This window comes from Chanodichthys erythropterus, chromosome 5 (assembly GCF_024489055.1).
Source record: "Chanodichthys erythropterus isolate Z2021 chromosome 5, ASM2448905v1, whole genome shotgun sequence".
Classification (NCBI taxonomy): domain Eukaryota; kingdom Metazoa; phylum Chordata; class Actinopteri; order Cypriniformes; family Xenocyprididae; genus Chanodichthys; species Chanodichthys erythropterus.
This window is the reverse complement of record NC_090225.1, coordinates 32,045,673-32,073,272: the sequence shown is the minus strand read 5'-3', so window position 1 is coordinate 32,073,272 and position 27,600 is coordinate 32,045,673. Positions and strand designations below refer to the sequence as shown.

At 38.8% G+C, this 27,600-nt stretch overlaps 1 protein-coding gene across 1 annotated transcript; it reads right to left on the bottom strand.

Annotated features, from left to right (window-relative positions):
- Window positions 1–108: 108 nt before the first annotated feature.
- Window positions 109–27,600, bottom strand: vit (vitrin). The gene is made up of 23 exons (XM_067385030.1): window positions 27,400–27,600; window positions 24,413–24,509; window positions 20,436–20,495; window positions 19,955–20,111; window positions 18,464–18,597; window positions 16,922–16,999; window positions 16,540–16,713; window positions 16,288–16,320; window positions 15,091–15,129; window positions 14,951–15,004; window positions 13,259–13,321; window positions 13,081–13,143; window positions 12,430–12,504; window positions 12,166–12,231; window positions 11,641–11,703; window positions 10,716–10,763; window positions 9,933–9,965; window positions 9,072–9,143; window positions 8,826–8,973; window positions 8,612–8,715; window positions 6,863–7,089; window positions 2,109–2,622; window positions 109–365 (listed from the first exon to the last, which is right to left on the bottom strand). Exons 1-23 carry the CDS (start codon window positions 27,598–27,600, stop codon window positions 187–189), a joined length of 2,682 nt encoding a protein of 893 aa, XP_067241131.1. The 3' UTR covers window positions 109–186.

Sequence of the window (27,600 nt, the reverse complement as noted above, 5' to 3'; positions counted from 1 at the left end):
TTAATCCAAAGTCACTGAACACACATTCACCGCCATCATTAAATTATCATTTCCACACTGTATTTTGTTTAAATTGCAAAATATCAAAGCTGGAAACATGCTGTCCTCTTCTACGCCTTTCATCAGATAGTGAGGCTGCTAACCACACTAAACCTGTGACTGTGGTAATGTGATCTTCCACATGGTTCAGTTACGTGGTTGGGAGTTGAACTCGTTGCAGATGTTGTGAATAATTTTTGGCACAAACTTGTAGAGGTTATCAAACTCATCCACAAAGAAAGAGTGCTCTCTGTCCGGGTCGGTGGCGATGTATTCCAGCTCGTCCTGCGCTGCCCAGGCGATGCCGATGGAGTACGCGATCACACCTGGTGCGTGAGAGACAGAGGGTACAATACTTCAACTTCCATCACATCACATCACACCGTACAGACATGCTCTAAAATGGGCACTTTTATAATCCCAGAATTTCTATCTACAGCCCTGACTGAATTATGATGTTTACTCTGATTCTGGATCTACATCCATGTTTGGTCCTGGAACAACATTCCTATAAAGCAGTCGCTGACGTTAGGTTTAATCCTCGTTTGCACCGCACCTCAACGTGTGCTTCAGAGAAGTTTATAGCAGAGCTGTCCGAATTTTTTTGATTGTTTTTTCCCCCTGGAATCCTTTGGGTAATGCTACAGTATAGGATCACACTATTTGGGTTTCCCTCACCAGCTCCGCAAAGCAAAAGAGAAAATGGTCCACATGTAGGCCTGTCTTATGATCAGAAAGTCATTCATTCAAGTGCTTTTAAAACATTCAAGCACAGACACAAAAGAGAAATCAATCTGGCAGTGATGTGCTGTCTGTGAAGCGTCTCTCTGACACACACCGTCACGCGAACTGAACGCTGCTCCAGACAGCGCTCCAGTTCCTAATTGAGTTCTCTTTTGTGTCTTAATGTGTTATTTTACATTTGATTAACTGAATGTTACCGTTTATCCTACCTGAAAAGCACTGTTTATTTAATTTATATTTGTTACCGTGTTATGTTTATTCAACTGTACGTTGCATTTATTTGTGCTATTGCTTGTAATTTGTTTATTTGTTCTTATTTTATTAGTGACTGTTTACTTGTCTTTAAAAATGTTATGAAGAGAAATAACAAAAACACGAGTCCTGACAGGTCTCACACGCACAGAACTGAACACAAGTGTGAGTTCTGTATGCGCGAGGAGGAGTGTCCAAACCTGTGTTAACAAATACTATTGGCTGCTGGCCTTCTCTGAAACTCTTATTTCGATTGGCTGCTTGTGTTACGTTAACAATGTCCTACTGTTGTGATTAGCTGTTGTTGGCGGTTTTGTTATTTCTCCTCACAACGAGTTGATTTGTTTGCACAATCGTATTTTTTTGTGCTCGACTTTGAGATTTCTGCAAATTTACGTTTTACATGCGAACTTTGTCACTGTGCGCACACTGCTGTAATTCGCTTGCGCACTGTGTTTATGCGCTCGTGCTGTTTTGTCCATGATTTAATGTCATAGACAAGTTTCTTTTGAACCAAATCAACAAGAAAATAAACTGTAAAAATAAATAATAAATATATTAGGAGTAAAGATAAGTTATTCATTTTAAAGGGGAAAATACCATAAATGCACGAATGCATCATGATTCTCTCTGGAATCGATTCTGATCTTAGTTTTTAACAGCAGATGGCGCTCTAGTCTAGTTTTTATCTGTACGCTCAAATGCTCACGAAGAAGAGCGCTCGTGCATTCAGCTATGTACTTGTATCTCAGAATGCTTTTATAACGCGAGATTAATGTGAACAGCCCACTGCAAACACTCTTGTAATTCACTTCAAACTTTTCGAACTTTATGAATGATTACTTTCAAGTGGTGTGTGTAAGGAGTGTTAAAAACTAAGCTCAGAATCGATTCGAGAGAGAATCGTGATGGATTCAGAAAATCTCCAGAAAATTGATCCAGAATAATTTCTCGATTCGTGATTCAATTATTTATTGTCCCGGCCATAACTTCTATTCATTTTGGCCCATAAAGTCCATTATAATGTCAACCTACTGCATCCTACCTCAGGTTTGTCGTTTCGCCGCACTCACCTTTCTGATGTACCGCCAGCGCCGGCACCCTCACGTCATCGTAGGAGCGTCCGTCCGTGATGACAATCATGATCTTGCGCTTGTTGGGTTTGGATTTGCTGAAGAGCTGGTCCGCTGCGTATGTGATGGCGGCGCCCGTACTGGTTCCTCCGCTCCAGTAGTTAATGCGCTTGATAGCATTCAGCAAGTCGGCTTTGTTGTTGTGCTGTCCGAAAGCGAACTCCAGCCTCTGCTCATACGTGTACTGTACGATTCCTACGCGTGTGTCCGTGTCCGAAATCTCGAACTCCCGCGTCACATTTGCCACGAACTGGAGCACGGTGCGGAAGTTTCCGGTTCCCACGCTGCTGGAGCCGTCGATGACGAAGGCGATGTCGTTGGCGTTCAGGCAGGTCTTGCTGCACACCAGGCGGTCGGTGTCGCACACGCTCTTCACCAAAGGCTGCACAGCTTCCCGCAGAGCGAACCAGCTCTTTATAGGCAGCGAGAAGAAGCCGTTGGTTCTGCACACAGCCTATGAACAAAATAAGAAATAAAGTTCCCTCTGTGTTCCTTGACCCTCTGCTATTGTTCAGGCATTTTAGACAAAAATATTTGGAAAATTTGTGATTTCTGTGAGCTAAATGGTCATAAAAAATAGTCATACAATATTTATACAGTGGGTACAGCACAGCACCCCATATTGACAGAAAAACACAGAATTGTTGACATTTTTGCAGATTTATTAAAAAAAGAAAAACTGAAATATCACATGGTCCTAAGTGTTCAGACCCTTTGCTCAGTATTTAGTAGAAGCACCTTTTGATCTAATACAGCCATGAGTCTTTTTGGGAAAGATGCAACAAGTTTTTCACACCTGGATTTGGGGATCCTCTGCCATTCCTCCTTGCAGATCCTCTCCAGTTCTGTCAGGTTGGATGGTAAACGTTGGTGGACAGCCATTTTTAGGTCTCTCCAGAGATGCTCAATTGGGTTTAAGTCAGGGCTCTGGCTGGGCCATTGAAGAACAGTCACAGAGTTGTTGTGAAGCCACTCCTTCATTATTTTGTTGGAAGGTAAACCTTCAGCCCAGTCTGAGGTCCTGAGCACTCTGGAGAAGGTTTTCATCCAGGATATCCCTGTACTTGGCCGCATTCATCTTTCCCTCGATTGCAACCAGTCGTCCTGTCCCTGCAGCTGAAAAACCCCCCCACAGCATGATGCTGCCACCACCATGCTTCACTGTTGGGACTGTATTGGACAGGTGATGAGCAGTGCCTGGTTTCTCCACACATACCGCTTACAATTAAGGCCAAGAGATCATCAGACCAGAGAATCTTATTTCTCACCATCTTGGCAAACTCCATGCGGGCTTTCATGTGTCTTGCACTGAGGAGAGGCTTTCGTCGGGCCACTCTGCCATAAAGCCCCGACTGGTGGAGGGCTGCAGTGATGGTTGACTTTCTACAACTTTCTCCCATCTCCCGACTGCATCTCTGGAGCTCAGCCACAGTGATCTTTGGGTTCTTCTTTACCTCTCTCACCAAGGCTCTTCTCCCCCAATAGCTCAGTTTGGCTGGACGGCCAGCTCCAGGAAGGGTTCTGGTCGTCCCAAACATCTTCCATTTAAGGATTATGGAGGCCACTGTGCTCTTAGGAACCTTAAGTGCAGCAGAAATGTTTTTGTAACCTTGTCCAGATCTGTGCCTTGCCACAATTCTGTCTCTGAGCTCTTCAGGCAGTTCCTTTGACCTCATGATTCTCATTTGCTCTGACATGCACTGTGAGCTGTAAGGTCTTATATAGACAGGTGTGTGGCTTTCCTAATTGAGTCCAATCAGTATAATCAAACACAGCTGGACTCAAATGAAGGTGTAGAACCATCTCAAGGATGATCAGAAGAAATGGACAGCACCTGAGTTAAATATATGAGTGTCACAGCAAAGGGTCTGAATACTTAGGACCATGTGATATTTCAGTTTTTCTTTTTTAATAAATCTGCAAAAATGTCAACAATTCTGTGTTTTTCTGTCAATATGGGGTGCTGTGTGTACATTAATGAGGAAAAAAAAATAACTTAAATGATTTTAGCAAATGGCTGCAATATAACAAAGAGTGAAAAATTTAAGGGGGTCTGAATACTTTCCGTACCCACTGTATATGGTCCCTCACTGTCCATTCTACAGAATTGGTTCAAAGTTGGAAACGTCTTGAAAAAAATTAAAAATTCCCTCAAATTTTGTATGTATGCAAATTGTATCCAAGATACACATTTCTAGTAACTGTGCAGTTAATTCTCATATTGTATTTTCAGAAAGTTTTGGAATATTTTTCCTCTCCCCAAATTTGTCACTACCGAAACACAATAATAAATCATTTAATATGAAGGGTCACATTGACCTATTAAGATTTTGTTCACATCTACCTTCTAAATATATATTTTGCCATATATATATATATATATATATATATATATATATATATATATATATATATATATATATATATATATATATATATATATATATTTTACGTTTTCACAGGTAAATTAATAACAATTACAATTTTAACAATATTTCAAGTGTAATTTATGAGATTTGTTGTATTTTGAATCCAATCTTTCTTTGTAAAAGTCATAAAGTTTATCAAACTGATTTCAAAGTGAAGGATTCATTAGTTTGAATAAACATTGAACCAAACACTATAATAACATCTTAGATGATCATTCAATAAACTTTATTTTTGACAAATCATCCCATGTTTCAGTCGTGACTGCACAGTTTCGGTAGTGACAGTAATGTGTTGGTAGTGACCACATCACATGACAAAATTTAACTCGCATTAAACAATATGCTATAATAATTTGCATAATAAGACATACTAAAATACTATTGATTTGCATAACTGTATTAAAATTTTATTTCCCCCAAATAAATGATTATGTGTTCCCTTTTGTCACTACTAAAACAATGATGTCATCACCGAAACAGTCACGACCAAAACACGTGGTGAAGTTTCGGTTGTGACAATTTTCAATACTTCTGAGCCGCTCAAAGATGCTGATCAGCACATGGTTATCTGAAAAGTTGTACACTCATAAACTACATTTTATGGAATAAAACCCCCAAAAGTTTGCTTAATTGCAGAAAAATGTGTTTGTTAGTGACGTTCCTTAAAGCTCCACACAGATTTTCAGACTTCTGAACACATTTAACTCATAATGATGATCTATCTGCTGTGAAAGAGAGGCTGTGAGAGGAGGAACACGGGAATATTTCCTGATCAGAAATGTAGAAGTGTGTTAAAATCAGTCTCAGCTAATGGACTAAAAGTGACATGAAAATGTGGGACACATTTTTTTTTTACATAAAGTTACATGATTTAAAAATAGAAATATAAAATAAATATTTTTTTATCTTCATTTAAAAAAAAAAAATCAAAAATATATATATTTTTAAAAACAGCAATGGAAGAAACTGCAAAAATTATTTCAATATCATTTTCACAAGTTGAAATGTAAGGGTTCAGGACAGACACCTCCCAACTGCAAGTACCCAATAAATGATGATTTTATATATATTAATCTTACTGATATTTTAAATATTATTGTGGGATTCAATAGATAATAGAAGGATCTTAAGAAACATCTAAAATTTGAATACTTAAATGCTTTTTAAATGTGGTTTTTTTTTTTGGTTGTGGGACAACAGCTTACAACAATTCTGTAGAATGGCCCATATAAGGCTATTCAGGCATCTAGTGGTGACACCATGGCATTAAGGCCTATTCTCATTCAAGGAAGAGAACTAAAATGATGAAGATATAGTTCTAAAATTCATTCTAAATAGAATATCAGACTCCACACCATAACGAAAACGACACAGAGAAACAATATCATTGAAATCACTTTCACAATGACCTGATGAACGATAAAAACATCGACCAATTAGAATCCATTTGACTTTAATGAGCTTGAGCATTTAATGAGGCAGACAAAACTGCAGGGCGGTTTATAGTTGTCATACTTAGTGTAAACGGCCTTTACAGATGATTTTCTTTATTTCTATCCACCAGATGGCACTAATCTATGAAAGCTTGTTTCCCCCTACAGAAAAAAAAGGTAATAGTGACTTTTTCTCTCACAATTCTTACTTTTTTTTCCTCAGAAATGCAAATGTTTTACTTGGACTTTAATTCAGAATTTATCACTCGTAATTGTGAGTTTATCTCTCGCAATTCTGACTTTACAACTTGCAATTGCAAATTTGTGACAATTCTCACTTTTTTCTCGCAATTGTGAGTTATAAAGTCAGTTGCGAGAAAAGTTGCAATTAGGCTACCCTTTTTTTTATTATTCTGTGGCGGAAACAAGTTTCCATACTAATCTGCCTGTATTCAACAGATTTTAAATACTTTTGCTCCATTTTTAACTTATATACTGCTTTAAAAAAAAAAAAAAAATTCTATTTAAAAAAAAAAAAATTATATAGAATTAAATGGACCATAATTTAGACTTTTTTTTTGTTTTATTTTGTTTAGTAACATGAAATACCCTTAAAATACTAAATATTAAAGAAAAACATTGAAATTAAATATCGTACAGTCATTTCATGAAAATAAAATGATTTTATGATTATTATCTCCGGTCCGTTTTGACTGCGAACAGTACAATACTAACTCTAAATGAACACCACCAGAGGGTTAATTGTGTACATTTCTCACGGCACTTACACACACAATGAAACCGGACACCCCACTTTAATCGCCATTAATACCTTGTCAACAAAGTTGGCCTCCACCACGTTCTGTTTTTCATTCTCATCTGGGCCCTCGATGGTGACAAAGAAGATGTTGATGCCCGACTCTCTGGCCAGACGCGAGGCCTCCTCCACCCTGTCAGTGGGCCAGCCGTCCACCAGCACCACGGCCACATTGGGCGCCCCGCCTCGATTCCCATTAGCATCACTGAAGAAGTGCTTGTTGATGTAGGAGAGGGCCTTCCCTAAAAGGACCACAGAGCCAGAGTCAGTACAAAACAGCTACAGTTCTCTCTGCTACTTCAATTGCAGCTCTGTTTGGGCTCCAGTCTCTGCCCTGAAATGCTTTCCTTAAATGCTTCCAGGACTCAGCAAAACGCCGGGTGCTGCACGCTACTGCTGAAAACTATCAATGCAGCAGTTAGTAAAAATGGCAAAACATCTCCACTAAGTTTAATTGAATATTCCAACTTTGAACTCATCGACTTAATGAGAAATTGTTTCAGAAATGCTGCACTCAGGGGACACTGAAGTATCAAAGCACGTCAAGCACACCTGAACATGTTACTGCATTAAAATCATCATGAAATCAAAATGGACAATTCCTATTTTTATGAATACTGCAGTGTTTTTTCTAAATGATTTATGGGTGCACATGATTATTGTGTTAAATTCATGTTCCTCATAATCTTGAATCAGAATCTCTTGCAGCATCTCTTCTCTTCTCTGATGATGAGGGCGGGGCAACCTGTCACTCACATGAGATCCACCAATAGCAAACCACGACCATCCAATCAATTCACCATAGACAAAATCAAGCCCCGCCCTACATTTGTTCTTGTTCCAGAAGCGTTTCACTCAGATATACGGCACAATTTCATGCCGACTTCAAGGCTGGAATACAATGCATGATTTCTGTCAGATTTCTGCCCCACTTTGCAGTCTGCAGGAGTCGACGCTAGTTGTTGAAAGTCGAAGCCAGTCTGCAGATTTTGGGCAGTCAGATTTGACAGATTTCACAGAAAATCACGTAGTGTTTGAACTAGACTCTGATATTTCAGCTTCAGACATGACATAAAGTGAACGTGTCTCTTCAGAAAACTTGGACTAAACCCCTGATTCATATGGATTAGTTTTACAATGTCTATGAACTTTTTGAAGCGGTAGTTGCGTAGACTGTCAATGGAGGGCCAGAAATCTCTCAGATTTTATTTAAAATATCTTCATTTGTGTTTTCGAAGATGAACAAAAGTCTTACTGATTGAAAGTTGTGGCATTTCGCTTAACAACACATGCCACTTACTTTGAAATTTTGTTATTTAAAATTCATGCATTGCATGTGACTTAAGTGCCCAGATAGTTTTGGGGTCACTGCAGCCCTCAGGGGTTTCAGAGTCCAAACAACGTGTTTGTGTAAATCATATACAGAAGATGAAGGGCTAAGGCACCGATTAAACATCATCCAAGCAGATTCATCAAAGCAGATAATGCTGTGTCCTCAGGCTATCTTTGACTTTATAGGCAGCTGCTGTTTTACAGGATTCCTCTGTTTTATTAAAGTGAGACACTATCTATAACACAAACCATGCAACCAAATCTCTAGGTTGGATAAACCTCAGGCATTTGGTCAGCTTACACAAAAACACCACAGAGTGGCACCAGCCCTGTAATTAACCACAGTTCCCAGCTCAGATTTAGATCTTATTTGGAACCATGTGAAACCACGTGATAACTCCTTCTCAGTGCAGCTCAGCATTATTCACTCACCTACATGTGAAAGGCCGCCCTTCTGCACTATATTGTTGATGGCTGATTTCACCTCATTGGAGCTGGAGTACTGTTTCAGACTGAATTCTGTGACCGCATCATCCCTGGATCAGAAATTAAATGCTGATACGTCATATGAGAGTGACAGTCCCTCACTACTTTTTATTAATACTCAAGCATTTGACTGTTTTCTGGCACAGGGACACATTATTACCCATATTGAATGATGCCCATCATGGGTCCTGCTGTTCCCACATTGAGAACCTGAGAAACCTCCACAAGGAAGTCTTTCTGGATCTTAAATCGTCGTTTCCCAATGCTCCAGCTGCCATCCATGAGGAACGCTATATCAACTTTACAATCTTCAAAGACAAGATGAGAATCAAATGAAAGTCATAAAGGAAGCAAGTAATAGTCTATTATAATCAGCGTCAGTTTGAAGGAACATGAAGCAATGTACTTGGATCTCCTTGAGAACGTTCAGGGAGTTTAGGAGCTCTGGCTGTTGGCTTGTGTCCTCGAGTGCCGAATCCTGCGAGATGAGAGGATGTTGCCATTAAACATCAACCCTGTACCTGATCTATTGTACTGTGAAGAACTATGTCTATGACCAAAACATCTAATAAAGCAACCCAGGCTCATTGCAAAACATTTCTGCAAAAAGATTTTACGTATTCTTGGACATATTGTGGCAGTTGAAATCAAATGAAACTGAAGAATGTCAAAGTTATAACATTTTATTGTTGTATGTGGTTCAGAAATGAAATGTCCAATGAGTGGAGTTAAAAGATTAATGCACTATCGAGTTTGAAAATAACATAGCACCGACACTAAACCTTACCGATAGTGTTAACAAAAGCAAACAATGCCATTTTACAGCTTCTTTGAGTCTGAGCTCTTTTATCGCGACTCGTACCCAAACGCTTCTGCGATGCTGTACCAGGTGAGCTACTGAGCAAGTTTACTTATACAGATGGAGCTGATTATGTGCTGTCAACATAAAAATGTATTAGTTTACAAATCATGCACTTTTGTATAAGTGTTTCGAGGTCATAATATAGTATTGTGCAAGGAAACATGCAAAAGTAAGTCTTTATTAATAAATATTCACCCTGTAATCATAATTTGTGTGAAAAGGAATAAAACTTGTTGGTGTTTTACTGCATCTAGTGTTCATTTCAGCTGGAAACTGCAGTGAATTTTATGTACTTTAAATGTTAGGAGAAACACATTTTTCCAATGAGCCTGTGTTGCATCAAAGGCTTTCATCTGTCTGCCTCCATAAATCGCACATACTTCAGTCAGTAGTTAGTTTCCTCACCTGAATCGAATGGGTTCGTCTCAGTAGGTGGCTCTGTGACAGTAATCACACAATCATTAAAAAACATCCAATATCCCATCACATTTTCTTAAAGTGCCCCTATTATGCTTTTTTGGATATTCACTTTCATGTAGTGTGTAATATAGCAGCTGTTTGTGAATGTAAAAGGTCTGCAAAGTTTCAAAGATCAAAGTTCAGATAAATTGAGTTTTCTTGAGTCTCACTTTCTGCTGAACCTACGTAACTAATTTGCATAATGCCAGTCTATGGTCTTCATTGGCTGAACAGCGTCTGCTTTGCTCCGCCCTCAATCACTGTAGTTGTAGACTGGAAGAGTTTGGTTCATGTTGTTCATGTTGAGAAGACGCTGTTTTCTGCTGCCAATGAGATTGATACGGTAAAACCAATGCCACCGTTACTGTTCGTACAACTGTTAATCAAGAGCAGATTCAGATTCAGATATGATAATGAGCATTTGGTTTCTGACCAATCACAACAGACTGGGCCATCTGACCAATCAGAGCAGAGCAGCTCTCAGAAAGGAGGAGTTTAGAATCTTCGAACAAAGTGTTTCAGACACTGTGAGAAAAGAGCTGATGCTGCAGTGGATATTATGAGGAAATTAAAGTGTTTTTGACCTTGGATGCATGTAAATGTATCGTAAGAGACCTCAAAACAAAATTAGAAACATTTTAAATCACATAATAGGGGCACTTTAAACAGACACTGGACTCTATTGTGCATTGTGAGATTGTATACAAATGCGCTTGTGTTTTGACACACCTCTGCCGTGGCTCGTCACAGATGGAGGCTTGTGTTCTGGCTCAGGAGCTGAAAACAGAAATCAAGTACACTTTAATCAGGCCTCCAGTTTCACAGTGCAGATTTCAGATAAGCTAGAGCTCTGTAGTTTTAAAAATATACAGTAAAGCTGAGGGCCTGGCCATAATGACCATACATTTCTTCTCATGAATCCAGACACAGTTAACACAAGCTCACTCCATACAGTCACCTCATCTTTCTAAACACATAAGAGTGTCTTTGCTGCATGGAGCAGATAAGGGAGTCACCCAGCAGAATATTCAAGCTGCTTTTTTAAATGCAATGAAAGGGGATGCAGTCCAGGGACAGTAGCAGTAGTTCTCTTCTTGATGGAACTGTAAAATCGTCTGGATTTCTGACCCTGTTGTACAAACTCAGAATCCAGCAGCAGACGACTGAAGTTCCCAACAAAAGACTCTTCTGAATCTAGACAGATTTAGGGTTATATGGAGTGCGGTCCAACCCTCTGCCATCAGACTTACTGAAAGCTTCCTACCATTTCTATACTCAGTTGCATTCTTGAAGACGCATTTACTTGTTCTGTTCTCACTAAACTATTTTATTTTGCTCTATTGTGTGTATAATTACATGTCTCAGTTGAGTTCTGTCAAGTCACACTTATTTCTATAGTGCTTTATATAATACAGATTGTTTCAAAGCAGCTTTAAACAGAATCAATAATGCAGACTTCATTAAATACGAGACAATTTCTGGGAGACCCAATAAACCAGATCATCTTGGCCTTATTGGAAGAGTGGCAAAGACCAGCAAACCAGCTTAGGCTAGTTTACGATGTATTTTTAATAGGAAACCCTTGTTATAACACACATATATTATATACTCTTTACATCACTGCAAAATAAAATGACAGAATATATATACTTACAAAACTGTCCAAAGTTGTACGGCCAGTGCTCATACTCTGTGCTTTCAGGCCGTGGGTCAAAAACTGCAGAAAAGAGGCAGCATTGGCAGCAACTGTTAGTCCAGCATAGTGCATTATGGAAAACATACCCATAATGCCTGTGTGAATGTGTTAGCAAAAAAAGCCGAACAATCAAAAGCTGTAGCGAAAACTGTAGCTTACCACCTGTTCTCTGACATGGATGATAAAGTTAAAGTCATATAGCAGAAACACATGCTCCTCTGAATCTTTTGATATCATATGGGCTGCACATTGGCATGGATTTATTAAACGGCCTTGAAATCTAGTGGCATGGCCTATTTAAACCGCATGAAGGAAGTGAACGCAATGTCAAAATGAGTAGCAGGTATTGTAGGAACCTGCGTTCATTGATATGATCAAAACAGACATGTGCTATGCACACTATAAAGTCATAAAGCAGATTTATGTGTTTCTTTTTATTCTCCTCTGATACTGCAGTGGACGTATAACAACATGAAGCCTTACCTGCAGGGTCTCCAGTGCTCATCCTGCTCCATTTATAGCCTGTGTTTGGCACTGAGTGGCTACTATCTGAACACAGAAAGTGAGGGTTGGGCCTCACGTCAGATTTTGACATGATGGAATAAGGTTTAGTATTAATTATTATGTGTTTATGGGTATTCGCTAGGAATTTAAAAGCATGTTTAGCCTTCGTTTAAGTCTTCTTTAATGTTTGCTTATGGAGGGTTATTTTATTAACCTGGATGGATTGCATAATTATTCTGATACCTGTTGGCCTTCTGGTGCCAGAGAACCAATCAGGTCGTGCATACGGAGGGTGCGTCCAATCTCTTCGTGCATATGCTAGACGGAGAGATTGAGAAACTGCTTACAATACATTACGAAAAGACATCAAATGGACTTGAGCTGATTCTTGAGACAAGAGACAAAACAAGCTAAAGTCTGAAGTTTATGAATCTAGATTCATCACTAAATTAATCGTTAAACATGTTCAGAGGCTGGACGATTTTACTGTGACTCTTTCACAGAAGAGTGAGTCATTGAATCATTTACTCAACTGATTTGCTCAAAAACAGATTAATTCAGAAACTGTGTTGCTCAGAGACACACAGGTGTCAGTTCAGGGTTGTTTCTGAAGTATTGCCTTCTTTGGCAAAGGAGCAAAGGTAGTTGCAAAAATGATTATCAATGACACTGGTGGCGTCACTGTAGTAAGCTGGTAAAGCTCAGTACATGTTTACTGGTATGTTGGATTTGGGCATGTTTATTTGGAAGCCTTACTAATGTCTAAAGGTGCTTTACCTGATCCCTCTAGATGCAAAAAAGAGCACTGGACTCTTTTAATTGTGTAGTTTGATGTGTATCAGCACACATGCAAAGACACGCACATGCTAATGGACGGCATCTGCAGATACTTACTGGGATTAGACTGCGGCGTGTGCTGCTTTCTCTCAGACTGCGGCTGCACCCGACTGAAAGCTGCTTAACAATGTGAAACAGATGGAACAATATCCAAGAGAGAAGAAAGCAAGAGTTCATGCCTGCACCGCAGCTGCTACTGACTGATGTCTGAATTGAATGAATGAGTCATGCGAACCTGAAGCTGAGGGAACATGTGGCTGTCTTCTGATGGTGGGGCTCTGCTCTGACCTGTGCACACCTGCCGTCAAAACACAAACCTGTTTAAGACCAGCCCATCTAAAGCTGCACTTCACTGAAATAATACAGTACATTTAAATCAACAATGGAAACATGTCAAAGCCAACTAGACCAAAAAAATAATGCTTACTAGTTAATTACTAACGAATGACTAAGTTTATATTTTGACAATGATATTGCCTGAATAGCGGCAGAAATTAATATTTATTGGCTTGTTTAACTAAAGCACAGTCGCTTTACGGGCACTACGGCCTTGATATACTAAAGGTTTGCGTGTCATGTGATAAAAATGTGCAAACTTGATAGCACCCACAAAAAATGTCAGAGCTGATCTTTGTGTATGTAAAATTGCACATCCTGTGTATCCTTGTCTTCAAACCTCAATTGTGGAAAACAAGAGTTATATACGCCTGTAGGGTTATGGCATTTATTTTGCTGGTAGACAGATAAAGGAATCTCATGAGTAATACGTATATAACTTTTGTTTTCCACAATTAAGGTTTGAAGACAAGGATAACCAGGATGTGCAATTTTATATACAAATCCCATGTTTATTCTGGTCAGTACTTGTGCAGTACAGCAGAAAGCAAAAAATGGTCCAACTGTGCAATTCCGTTCCTCCATTTGTGTGAAGATGCTAAATTGTGAACAGATATTTGATATCCAATTTTTTGGCCATGGTGAGGAAATAAACTGATGGTGAAAAAAGGTGAACAAATAAAAGTCTCATACCTTCTGTATGCATTGAGTGATTTAGTAAGTGTTTCAACTTGGTCAGAATAATGTCAAGACACTGCTGATGTAAAATAACCAAATGATTCTTGATATCTTAAATAGTGTTGCCATGGTAATGCATCAAACTTTCATACTCTGTTTTGTTTTTGAAGCTGTTAGCATGCTTTAAAATTCATAAAATCCAACATACATCAGAGTTAGACATGAAAAAAAGTCTATAAACCTGGCATATAAAACTCTGTTGCGCCCCCTTTTGACTACAGTGGTGGGGTTAGTTTTAGCTACAGTCACCAAACTCGGTACATATTGTTTTCACAAGCTTGAGTTTTAAAAATTACAGCCATTAGCTCAGACCAACAGGAAGTCGGCCATCTTGGAGTTAAATTAGAATCTTTTGAAACTAAATAATTAGATTTTTTTTTAAATACTCCTCCAAGGGAATTCATGCGATTCTCACCAAACTTGGTAAAAATGATGCCAAGACATTGAAGATGCTAAATTGCGAAGGGATTTTTGATATCTTGAACAATGAAAAAGAGAAACAAAAAGGAGTCTCATAATAGTGCATTTTTTGATTTAGATGTGATATTGTATGTTTGCTCATGAGCGCTGATCACATGAATGTTGCTATTGTGGTTTACAATCATAGCGCCACCAACTGGCAGCAGGAAGTGACCCATACAACAGATTTTCAAACAGTTTTACATTTGGATTAAAGAGACACACATACAAGAGAGAAAACAGCAAGATAAACACAACTCATCTAGCTCAGGACACAAACAATCACCAGTAAAACTTTGAGAAACTATTAGAGTACAAAGTCCCTAAAAACAAAGCACAATAGGCAAGCATCACAATTAAAGGAAACAGCCAGAGTAATAGGAGTGTGGTTTACCTGTGTTTGTGCGTGGTGAAAACCTATTGGCATAGACGGAGCTGCCTCTAAATGCTTTAGACAAATGTTATGGTTAGAGTTTAGGGCTTGTGTTAATGACAGGAAGTGAGGACTACAGAAAGTATCAAAGTAGGACATACCTTGCATAGGACCCTTTCCTTGGGCGCTCTGTGATTGTCCTACATGCAGCATTTAGAAAGAACATAGATATTGAAGAGCTATATATATATATTTCTATATATATTGCTGTAACAGCAACCCTAAAGTCAATATGAAATCCTGGTCTTACTGTACAGGGTTCATCAGCGTGTTTTATACTTATCACAATGTAGTAATACACTCTGCCTTTGAAACAACTGTTGCTCCAACCAGTGTTGGGGTAAAGCATTACAAAGTAATATGCATTATGTAATCAGATTACATTTTTGATGTAACGGGAAAAGTAACTTATTACATGTAACGTTTACTATGTGAAACATTACTTTTTGTGAAATAACAAGTTAAGTAACACAGTACAAGTAATATGCATTACTTACTTTTTTGATAAAACAAGTAAAGTATCACATTGAAAGTAATGTGTATTAGGTAATCAGATTTTTTTTGTAAAGTAACTTATTACAAGTATGCAAGTAGTATGCATTATGTAATCAGATTACATTTTTGATGTAATGGGTAAAGTAACTTATTACGAGAAACATTCATTTTGAAAAACAAGTTACTTTTTTGATATAATGAGTTAAGTAACAGTACAAATAGTATGCATTACCTAGTCAGATTGCCTTTTTGATACAACAAATAAAGTAACTTATTACAAGTAACATGCATTATGTAATCAGATTACTTTTTTAATACAAGGAGTAAAGTAAAGCATTACAAGTAATAAAGGCTATGTTGTTGAATGCATTACGGCATTAAACACTGGCAAAAGAACACATGCAAGGCCTGGAAGAGAGCAATTCTCAGCCAGCTGAGAAAAAGTAATGTAACACATTACTCTGCATAAAATGTAAATTTCTATTAAATTACATAAAAGATAAAATAATGTAATTAGTTCACTTTTAGGGAATAATGCAATATAACTTTAAAGTGGATTAGATTAAATAAAGGGATTCAATGGCCAACACCATATACATCCCAAATGTCACAGACAGTTGCTTCAATAACAAAGAATCAAAGGAAAACTGCAAGAGACCATTAGCACTGTAAACCAACACCAAACAAAACAAAACAAACAAAACAAACAAACAAAAAAAAAAACACACACCCAAAGATAAAATTAAATGACAGCAGACAGCAGCTACAATAACACAAGGCTTCAACATGCCTGCTTGACTTACGTGCAACAGAGCTGAAATACGGGTGACTGCTGCCTAGATCAGAGAGAAAGGTTGCTTTAGAAACAGAGAGAGTAAAGAGGATGGATCGAGAGGGAACCTGATCCATATCGTCCAGTCAGGATGTTTATTTCAATAGGGTACTTAAAAACTGACCCAAGAACAAACGGATAAAAGCATGGGATTGATTTTACTATAAGAGACTATGATTCATTCAATTCTTCAAGGCGTTAAATCTATAACAGACTGGCTCACCTGCCTCGCGGACTTTAAGAACGGTGACCCGTGGCTTGGCTGATGTGGTAGTGGGTGGGGCTGTGGTGGTGGGTGTGGTCACAGGAGTGGTTGTGGGCGGAGCTGTGGTGGACTCCATTTCAGGAGCCTCTGTCACTGGCGACACCATAGAGTACGGCAGGATTTTGTGTTCATCTTAGGAAACGAATGGATGATGAGCTGCTACTGGACAGTGACATTCATCATCAGACAGCTGCTTGCTCTTAGCTATTATGGATTCCCTGGGAATCTAACCCATGATCGTGGCATTGTTAGCGCCATGCAGTTTTGTTTGAGCAAGAGGATAGGCTTAAAGACATAGACATATGACAAACTAGCATTACTAGCTGGCTAAAACACTTACCTGTTTTCACTGTGGTGGGTTTTGGAGTTACAAAGACCAGAGTGGGTGGATAGATCACCCCCTTCTTTGGTTTACCCACTGACAAATAAAACAAAAGGTTATAAATCCAACATTTAAAACAAAAGTAAGTTTCTTATGAAATTAGTGTGTCTTAAAGGGGTCACGAACTGCATTGTTTTATTGCTTTATAAAGTTTCCTGAGGTGCACTTATAATGTTAGTATGCTTTTGACATCAAAATTGTCATAATTTAGAAATAAAAAAGCATTTTTCCTACCCTGATTTTATCCTCTGATTTGAACGCTCTGTTTTAAGGGGCGTGTCTGTGTGGGACTTCAGTGTAAACGCCCACTGATGTGATTGGCTGACATATTTCCATTACTCTCTCGAAAACTTTTAGCACATTTTTATTATTACAGCTCTCAAGGTTAACTAATTGTGAAAAGTGTTGCATTATATTTAGATCATGGCATGAAAGGTTGCTGTGATGAACATGTAATGAACATGTAGTCGATCACAGACATGTTGTTGAGATCATGAAAGCAGTGATCTCGTCATTGAAAATCAATTTCTGCACACTAACGAATGCTTTCATCATAACTAACAGTGCAAACTTGTAACTAAGAGATTTGTTGAATAAAACGGGAGTTTTGGTGCGAGTCACTGATAAACTCGCTCTGTTTGATTGACAGCTCCAGCGATTGTAAATGGAGCTTTCTTTGATCGCTTTCCATATATAATTTAATCACAGTTTAAATTTCAGATTATTTTCATCATACTAAGAGAAACAATGTGAAGTTGAGTGTTTAGTCGCTGGTTTGATTTACTGACACACAGACAAAGATCATGTGACTGTACATGAATCATTAATATCAGATCAGGCATTAGAATGAACACAGTTACTGACATGTTGTTGCATTACTGTTCATATCGTAAAAGTCTGTTTGGTCCAAAATGCGATTGATTTACCAAAGAATCCACAGTGAAATGAACCGAATACAAATAAATAAAGGTCAACTGAGACATTCACATTGTTGAGAATAAATAATCTTATTCACGGTAAAGCTGCTTTGACACAATCTGCATTGTAAAAAGCGCTATATAAATAAAGGTGACTTGACTTGACTTTACTAGCATTAGGATCCTTTGAGAGGTAATGTTATTTTAGTCCTGTATCATTCTTCTCTCCTCCTCATCTCACTAACACACCAGTGGGCGGGGCTAACGCTGCAATGATGAAGTAGGCGTTGATTTCTTTTGTGGAGGCGGAGTTTCACCTAGATAGGCACATTCCAGGATCAGTCGTTCTCTGGGTCTGGTGTCAATAACAGCTTTTATTGGACTAACAAGGAAGTTTTCAGTTCTGAAACTTACACTACATTCTTATAGTATGATGACCTCTCATATATCAAAAGCTCAAGGAAATGTCAATTTCTCAATTTATGACCCTTTAATATTTTATTTGCATGTTTCTCATTTAATTTTGATTGCTATAGAGAGCCTACATGTAGGAGTGGTTTGCTCAGAGTAAAGTCCACACTACCTGAGACTGAAAACGACTCTCTCCAGTTGGGTAAGGACAGAGAGCGGACTCCGTTGGAAAAGCTGCCCTTGTAGTCCACCTGTCCTGCCATCTTCATCACAATTACCTTTCCTCCAGAGTTACTGATGACTCCACTGAAAACAACAAAAACAGCAGAACACCAGCTAATTATAGAATGCTATGCAAATGCATTTACTGAACTAGATATGCAATTCAACTGAGATCTTGTAACTTAAATTTGTCTGAGATCTAATGGCAAAGAGGGCTTGATCTTCTAGAGATAATCCAAACACAATGTATGCGGTTACGTAGTGCTGACAATTCTGACCAAATTATAAGAGAAATAGCAGATCAAGGAGAGAGCGGGAATGAGTCTAGGACATCTCTCTAAAGCTCTCAGGATGTTGTGATTGCACTCAACAACCATGAGCTCCTCTAAACAGATGACTGACGATCAGATTTTATCAGATGCTAACAAAGCAGGGAAGGCCTTAAGTTATCTCTAAAGGTATCTTCTCCCTGCATACCCTCATATGCAGGGTTCCCACACTTTTTGACCAAAGAAAAGCTGTGAAATATCTCAGATGAAACTGCTCTGTCATGTTACGACAGGTAAGGAACGCTGTGAAAAGCTTATCATAACAACTACTAAAGATAACTGGGCTTTGTCAAGAATTTCAGCAGGTGAAGAGCTGCTATGATGTGGGGTAAAACATAAAAAAGGCCTTATTATGCCCCTACAAAGTTGATGTTGCTTTTGTGCTCTACTAGAACAGGTTTTCCTGCTTGAATGTTGATTATTCTCCTCATATTCTCCATTGTTGCAGCTCCTCTCTTCCCAGTCTGTCAGTAACGCTCTGGGGTGCGTTTTCCGAAAACATTGTTAGCCAACTACGGTTGTAAGTCCCTTTGAACTCTATTGGTAACAACGGAACTTGTCTCTATGAAGCCCCCCCTTCTGAAAAGCACAGTGTGTTCTGATTGGTCGGCTGGAGCAGTGTGTTGCGATTGGTTTGTGGGAAATGTCCCGCCCCCTTACCATAACTGCCAGTTTCAACACACTACTAACTAACTCAACCAGGCCCCGCCCTTTTATTCTGCATATGAATTATTTAAATGAGGAATATTGTGAAGAAAACTCAATGGAGGCGTTTCAGGAGTTCAGAAACACTGACACTGATATAGAGAAGAACTCCTGCTGGAGGGATTTTGCAGATCTTTTTCATGCTCAAAAACAGCAGAATAAGACTTCTTTAAAGCACCTTTATTATTAAAATAGCTATGAAATAGCTTACTGACATCCTCAACAATGAACAGACTGACAGTATATATATTTAAATTTGCAAAAACCTGTGCAAAGTTTGTGTTAGTTTTCTTTTGATTAAATGAGCAACTTGTAATGTGGTCAAGGCAGCCCAAGCTTGTCATTCATCCTTATACTGGTCATACTTTAACACTGGGTCTCACTGACCATAAGCTGTTTGAGCTCACCTGTGAATAGCAGCATTGCAGATACTGGAAATGGAGGCAAATACACCCGTCCCATAGACCTTCTCCTTGCTCTCCGTGCAGTTAGCTGGACACTTAACAATAAACTCAGGGAGCTTGATCTTCCCAGCCCGCATATCACATTCTATTGCTGGCACGACTGGAAAAGCAGAAGCAATGTCAGAAGAACATTGTTTAGTGACAAATGTGGCAAACATGAATATTACTATTAACATAGGCTCTCTCTCCCTCTCAAAAAAAATTAATCACTGTCATCCTTTTAAAAACTACTAATATACACCATTTAGGTACTAATGTGTACCTTTAAGATACTAATATGCACCGTTTAGTTGTAAATAAAGTACAAAAGTGTATTTTTTGAAAGGGTACTGCTCCAGTGACAGCTTTTGTACTTTTTTATATGAGATATCACATTGATTTTTTTAATTCTTTTTTATTTAATTATTTTTTAAATTGAATCTACCTTGTTTTGGCTTTTTGTTCTTTCCATTTGGCTTTGCTCCACTGGAAGTCAGCAGAAATGCTAGGAACATAGATCAGACAGAACATAATGCAAAAGCAAATAACAAGACAACATAATCCAAGTTATTACAGTCTCTGAAAGCAAATAAGACCAAGATTCTTGGAGTGTCTCCAGAACTCAAAGTTGCAAAAGCAAAATAATTTGTAAGGGCTTTATCTCCAAAATACTCGTTCCTTTCACCTCTCTGATCTCTTGTGGATGTAACCGTATAATGTGATGCTTATCATGCTGTGCATATTGTATACGTTCAAAATGTAATGTTCAAATTATGTTCAAAATACACATTTTTTGTAGTACCATACCTTCACAAAAAAATTAACAGAAATAGAGAACAGAGGCTGCTAAAAGGGATAGTTCACAAAAAATGAAAATTTGACGTTTATCTGCTTACCCCCAGCGCATCCAAGATGTAGGTGACTTTGTTTCTTCAGTAGAGCACAAATGATGATTTTTAACTCCAACCGTTGCCGTCTGTCAGTCGTATACAGACAAATCCAAATTAAACCCTGTGGCTCGTGACGACACATTGCACAAACCAATCGTTTCGTGTCTTAGGACATCAATGTGTTTAATCAGGGTTTAATTTGGATTTGTCTGTGCATGTTTTTTGACTCTTATAGACGAAATTCCCATTGCCATGCATTATACGGCTGACAGACGGCAACGGTTGGAGTTAAAAATCATCATTTGTGTTCTACTGAAGAAACAAAGTCACCTACATCTTGGATGCGCTGGGGGTAAACAGATAAACATCACATTTTCTGTTTTGGGTGAACTATCCCTTTAAGAGACTTTTTCTTTACTAAACTGGATTCAAAGCATTAGAAAGCAAGCAGCTGAATCATGATGAAAACATAAAGCAAAAGATCCTTCACAATGTTCTCCAGTAAAGTAGTTTTCCTCAAAATCATTTGCCATATAGGAGAAGGTCATCTAGAACTTTGTGTTTGCATTTTAAAGTGGTCATTTTCTGATAGATCATGTGACACTGAAGACTGGAGTAATGATGCTGAAAATTCAGCTTTGATCACAGGAATAAATTACACTTTAGTATATATTCACATAGAAAACAGCCAACATGTTCTCCAACCAATACGACCATATAGGTCGTTTGTCACTTCCCTGAAATATGACCCATAGGAGAGTTTACTAAAGTGGCGCCCCTATCGACAACAGAACACTTTCATTTGAATGCATTGTTCCCTTTTATCTGCGTCATATTGCAAGTTTCACGTAGCTCAATTGGCAGAGCAATGCAATAACAATATGCAATCATGTCATCATGGGATCGAACCCACGATCACAGGGAACACATGTGCTCATAAACTGTGTATGCACTGTAAATCACTAAGGGTAGGTTTAGGGGTGGGGTGGGAAGTGTTGGGGAAGCTACTCTGAAACTGTAGTTTGACAAGCTACAAGCTACTCATGAATTAAAGTAGTTAAACTACAGTCAAGCTACCCTTTTGAAAAAGTACTTAGCTACACTACAAGTTACTATCAAAAAGTAGCTAGCTACATTAAAACTACTTTTTTTTTCTTTCTTTTTTTTAAAATGACATAGCATGTTTTTCACGCGAGAGGACCGACGACCAATTGCACTCTGCAGTTTCAGAAGTGATTACTAGCCTACACAGAAATGCAGGATTCACGCTCAAAATTGCTACCATAACCATAACACGGGACAAAAATGTGCAATAATAAAAAAAGCATAAATGCAGACAAGAAAAATATTAGAATTTTTCTATTCCAATTATTTGTAAAATTACTTAACATCTTAAATGTCTCTACATGAATCATGCGCTTCTCACGTGAACATTCTTATACCCGAGCAACCGATTTTATTAGATCAGCGCATTAAAGGTGCTAAAGAGGTTCTTTTTGTCGACTTTTGAAATGTTTTTTTTTGTCGAGTTTTTGAAATGAGCGCATGGGTAGAAACAACCCCCCTCCTTTACAGCTCATTTAGAGGGAATGCCTGCCAAAATACGAACACGAGTGTTTACCACCGGCATTCGCTGTGTTATTAAGGCGGGCACACATTTAACGACTAGCTAAAACATTCTGACTATGCTCAACATACAGCGATTGTTTCCTGCTCCTGAAGCAGATTTATATACTTTCACATGGAATTTGAACACCGACTGTATTCGCAGACTGAACGCAACTGGCTCTGACTGGACGCGTTTGAGCGCGATCAGCCATAAGTATCAATTTACATTCATAATCGGCCTTACACTTAAAGCCGCGCACACACTTAGTGGATTCATTATGTCGGACTCACCGCAGGTAACTCATAATCTGCAGTTGTTATTCCTGTCTCCTGACAAAAACATTGCATGCGGCGCCTGTGGAGTGTGGAAAGTTACTGGAGCGCAGCCACGCGTCTCTCACAAGGAACGTCACGACAGTGATTGACAAGCCAGAGGGCCAATCGTTTACGCGATGATCACGTAAACGATTGGCTGATGTTTTTAAGGCCCTACCTCGTGCACAGATGATGTATATTAATATTATTAATATTAATATAATATTATCAGTGCACCTAATAAATAGTCTTTTATCAGTTAGTAAAGACAGTTTCAAGTAATATTGCAAAAATGTATAAAACAAAACATCCTCTTTAGCACCTTTAAGCTATGTTGTTGTTTTCTGTTCAGTTGACGGATGCTTTGCCAATGCAATGACTCAAATCACCGCGTTAGTGATCTTATGTTCATTATAAAACTGGCGGGACAGATTAGACTATGGCGGGTCACCACTGTAATAAAATAGTTTGCATACATTTGATATAGACTGCAATAAAGCAGAATAATCCGTTTAAAAAGGCTATTAATCACCTGTATGTGCTTGAAGTCTTCGGCACAGACAGCGTTTTAATCATGTTTATAACCTTTAATAATTGAGTCGTGCAGTGTGAACCCACTCCTGTCCTTTACATAATCATGAGGCGATCTCTTCTCGATGAACTGCTGACGAACTTATAAAGCCGCAATATGCGTTATATAACAATAGATGGCAGTAATGCATGATTTTAGTTCGTGATCTGCAGACGCTGTGCTGCGTCATGAATGAGCTCGTCAGAACGCAACAAAACGTAATGTAGCTTGTAGCTTTTGGTCGCGCTACACCGATACTTGCTGGAAAATGTAGTTAACTACTGGAAAAGCTACTCTGTTTTAAAAGTAGCTGAACTACATACAAGCTACTGAAAAATGTAGTTAAACTAGTAGCGCCGCTACATGTAGTTAACTACTCCCCAACGCTGGGGGTGGGGTGGGTGTAGTCATTAATAAAAAATGAGTTTTGCTAAATGGAAATAGGAGAAATGGTGTAAAAAGTCCTCACATTGCATTTAAATGAACACGCATTTTGATTGGTAATGACAGTCATACGTCATTTCATGACGACAGACGTAACACGACACTGTCATTATTTTTATGCCCACTAGAGGGCGCATGACTTCAAAATGTAAATATAGGTCATAATAAGGTGCTTGAAAAACGACCTATAGGGTTGTTTTTTTTGGAGGACAGTCTCAATATAAGTAAACCTCATGAAACATAAAAAATATAATAATAAAAAGTCATGTCATTAACCCTTTAAGTAAAACTATTATTAATATTAGTCTCCAAACCTGCAGCCTTCCAGTATCATCAATAGAGACCTCAGATGATACCAGACACAATCGCTAGAGGAACACTCAGGATGTTTAGAGAACTGTCAGGACACACTGTGTGAAACCAGGACTGTCACGGATAAACCAGGTCATCTGGTCCGGTTGTTTTTAATTTAGTAAAGAATCAAACCGCTGTTTGAATTTTGAATGCATATAGGAAAAAAAAAAACTTTTCAGAAGTACAATTATATATACAATTATATATATATATAAAAGAAAAATATAAAAAATAACCTACCGATGAAGACAGCCGTGAGAGTTGGTTTACTCATCTTGAGCTCCACAGCAGGAGTGTAAATCCGGTCAAATGTTTTCTTGAGCCTCTGTATTGCTTCCTGTAATCCAACAGAGGAAAGGCATTGGAAACTTTAAAGACAAATACAAAAATGACATGTGTGAATGAATGCAAAGGAATCCACAGAGGCTGTATGCAAGCAGAATGAGATTAAGTTTTGGGAAATGGATGAGAAGTAGAACAGCAGTAGAATAACACCCTTCACAGCGTGACTGATCCAGATTTCACCGTAAGCACTGGTGTCAAAAAATAACAACCTACTATTTTTAAGAGGGTAAAGCCTTGTAACAGGAATGAGGCTATAGCACAATGTTAAGACGGCTTTCTCTAAACCAGTAAACCAGTGAACGATAACTCATCAGACCATGGTATTTTAACTTCCCCATTTCAGGGATACAGATTTTGTGCTGCATTCAGGGTGTATTTTTGTTCACTGGCCTTGGATACAACTGGTTTCTTAATGGCAGCCCTGCCAAAAACCCTGGCTTTATGAAGGCCTGATGTGGATATTTTGCAGCTGACAGTTGCTCAACACTCATTCTGCCACCCTCATCAGGGTAACAAAGACAAATACTGGAAAATGAAAGCCAGCATGGCAGATCATTGATTTCTCGTCTCAATGAAGGCATTATCTCTGAACTTGAACCCAGAGACACAGGCCTGATTTACTAACAGTTTGCATGTATAAAACATCTTTATATACTTACTACTGTACTTTGTAAGGCTATGCGTTTGGCTTGTATGAGCTGTATGTGTGCCAGCCCATCCGATCAACGCAAGGGCACCACATCAAATTTCAGTTATAGTCACTTTGTTTTCACTTTTTGAACATTTTCTTCTTTTTAATTTGAAATAAATGCATCTCTGACTGCAAATGCTATAGTATTTTTAAAGACCAGGAGTGTCTCTGTATCTGCTTACCCTGTTAATAAACCCTGCATAACCAGCTGAGAACGAACCCCTGAGGATAAAGCTTCTACTTGTAACCGACAGGACATTTCTATGCTTCTTAAAGTGACCCAACTGCACCACTGTCCCCAAAACTTTATGACTTGCCTTTCTGGCAAGTCTGTCTCCATTAAGCACCTCAAGGGCATATCTCACTGTAACAGTCACATTTACAGTTGATTTAAGTACTTGTTGAACTCAAGTTGAACTCGTGTTTCATGTCGTGTTTCAGTCACTTGGTTCAGCCCCCAGGCGCTTCACCACATATAGTTGTATTTTTTCTGTAGCTTTAATCATTCAGTGCAATGATAACACACGGATTAGAGAGGAATTTTGAGATCAATGAACTTCAGCTCTTCTTAAAGCCCAGAATGAGCAGACAGTCCAAACCATTGACCACATGGAGTCCACACATGAAAGAAAAGCTGTGACACATTCAAGCATCATAAAAGAAGGCAGAGCTGGAAACTATACACATTATTCATCCATCCATCCATTCTCAGAAGTGCTTGTCCTCTGTAGGGACGCTGGAGTCTATCCCAGCACCTCGGTCTTCACTAAACATCCAATATTGTGAGAATAAAAGAGTTCATCACCATGAAAGCTTGTGTTGCTGAATTACACCACCACAGTAAAGACAGAAAAAAACCAAAGGAAAAAAATAGCAAAATGGTAAAATGTGTTTTGAATCACAAGACCGAACACAGCTAATGTTCAGATCAGTGGCAGCTGGTACCTTGAGCTGAAAAATCTCCTGAACAATCATGTGTTGGTGTAAGAAACAGCCTTATATCCCATAATCCCCATCTAACTGAAACTCATTCTCCTAAGCATTACTGCAGCAAAAGCAGAACATTGAACCCCCTTTTATATTAAGTGTCTTTAACTACTGCTAACATTTAAATTAATCATTTGATACAGTTAGCCATAACTATGGTCGCAAGTTCTGTCAACATAGTTCAACAATTTAGTTTCCTGAAAAAATATATTTCCGATGAACATTTGAACACAGTGTGTAAACGACTGCGCATGTGTGTAAATGTGTGAAGGAACCCCGGAGTGTGACAGATGTGGGAACATCAAATAAGGCACAATGACAGGGAACAAAAACAGTGAAGTAGTCAACTGGCGCCATGTTCGTTACAGCAGCATCTCAGAGATCTGGAATTGATTAATTAGTAGAAGTTATTACTCCTCCACCTGTGTGTGACATCACTAACGACAGACCTATATTGATGAACCAATGTGGTTCAAACGACGGAGGTGTGAACATGTTACTTCGGTTTCGGAAAACAGTTGTGATTTCTTGGTTGGTTTCTCCAATGATGCGTCGTACTATAGAAGTTAATCAGTGAGTTACATTGTTGTACGTGAAACACACCCCTGAGTGGTGCTGGACATAACTCCCCTTTACAGTTCAGGGCTACTGGGAAGTTCTTAGTGTGTTGCTATGAGGTTGCTATGGCTTTCTGGCTTGCCCTCAAGTCAGTAATATTTCAGGGTCCCTCACTCATTGTGTTTTCTGGTCCAGCAGGTGAAAATGCACACACACATGATCTGAGGAATATCATGTATAAAGCACAAACGCTAAGTTGTTTAGTCATTTACTCCTGCTTATGGGTGTCAAATTAAATTAGGGGGAGCATTTGATCTTTAAATGTGTACATATATAAATATATAAAAATACATACATATGATGAGCAGGGCAGGGCGAGAGCCATGAGGGAACGGCACGAGCGTCAGCTGCATGTTGCACCGGTCTCGTATCTCTCACGGAGGAGCTCCGGAAGCACAGAAGGAGGAGCAACGACAGTGAAGGACGAGAGAGGAACAGGCCTGGACTTCATTTTATGTTTTGTTATGTTTGTGTGGCCAGCAGTTTTATGCCGGCGTTTTACTTTCATATTGTAGTTGTTTATTTTTTATTAAAGTTGTGTTTAACGTTCGCCAGTTCCTGCCTCCTTCTTCCCGTATCAGCTAACCTTACTACATTGGTGCCGAAGCCCGGGAGGAAGGAGGGACATGCTGTCTGAGAGCCCTTGCTGCTGAGGGAGATCGCAGTGCTGAGGAGGTCGGGCAGACCGCGAGTGGCTGCCTGAGGCGGTGGTGCTGGAGCGATTAATCAACAGGTGGGACAGAGCACTCACTGCCGCGCTCCTGGGTCGAGGTGAGGTGGCTGCCAT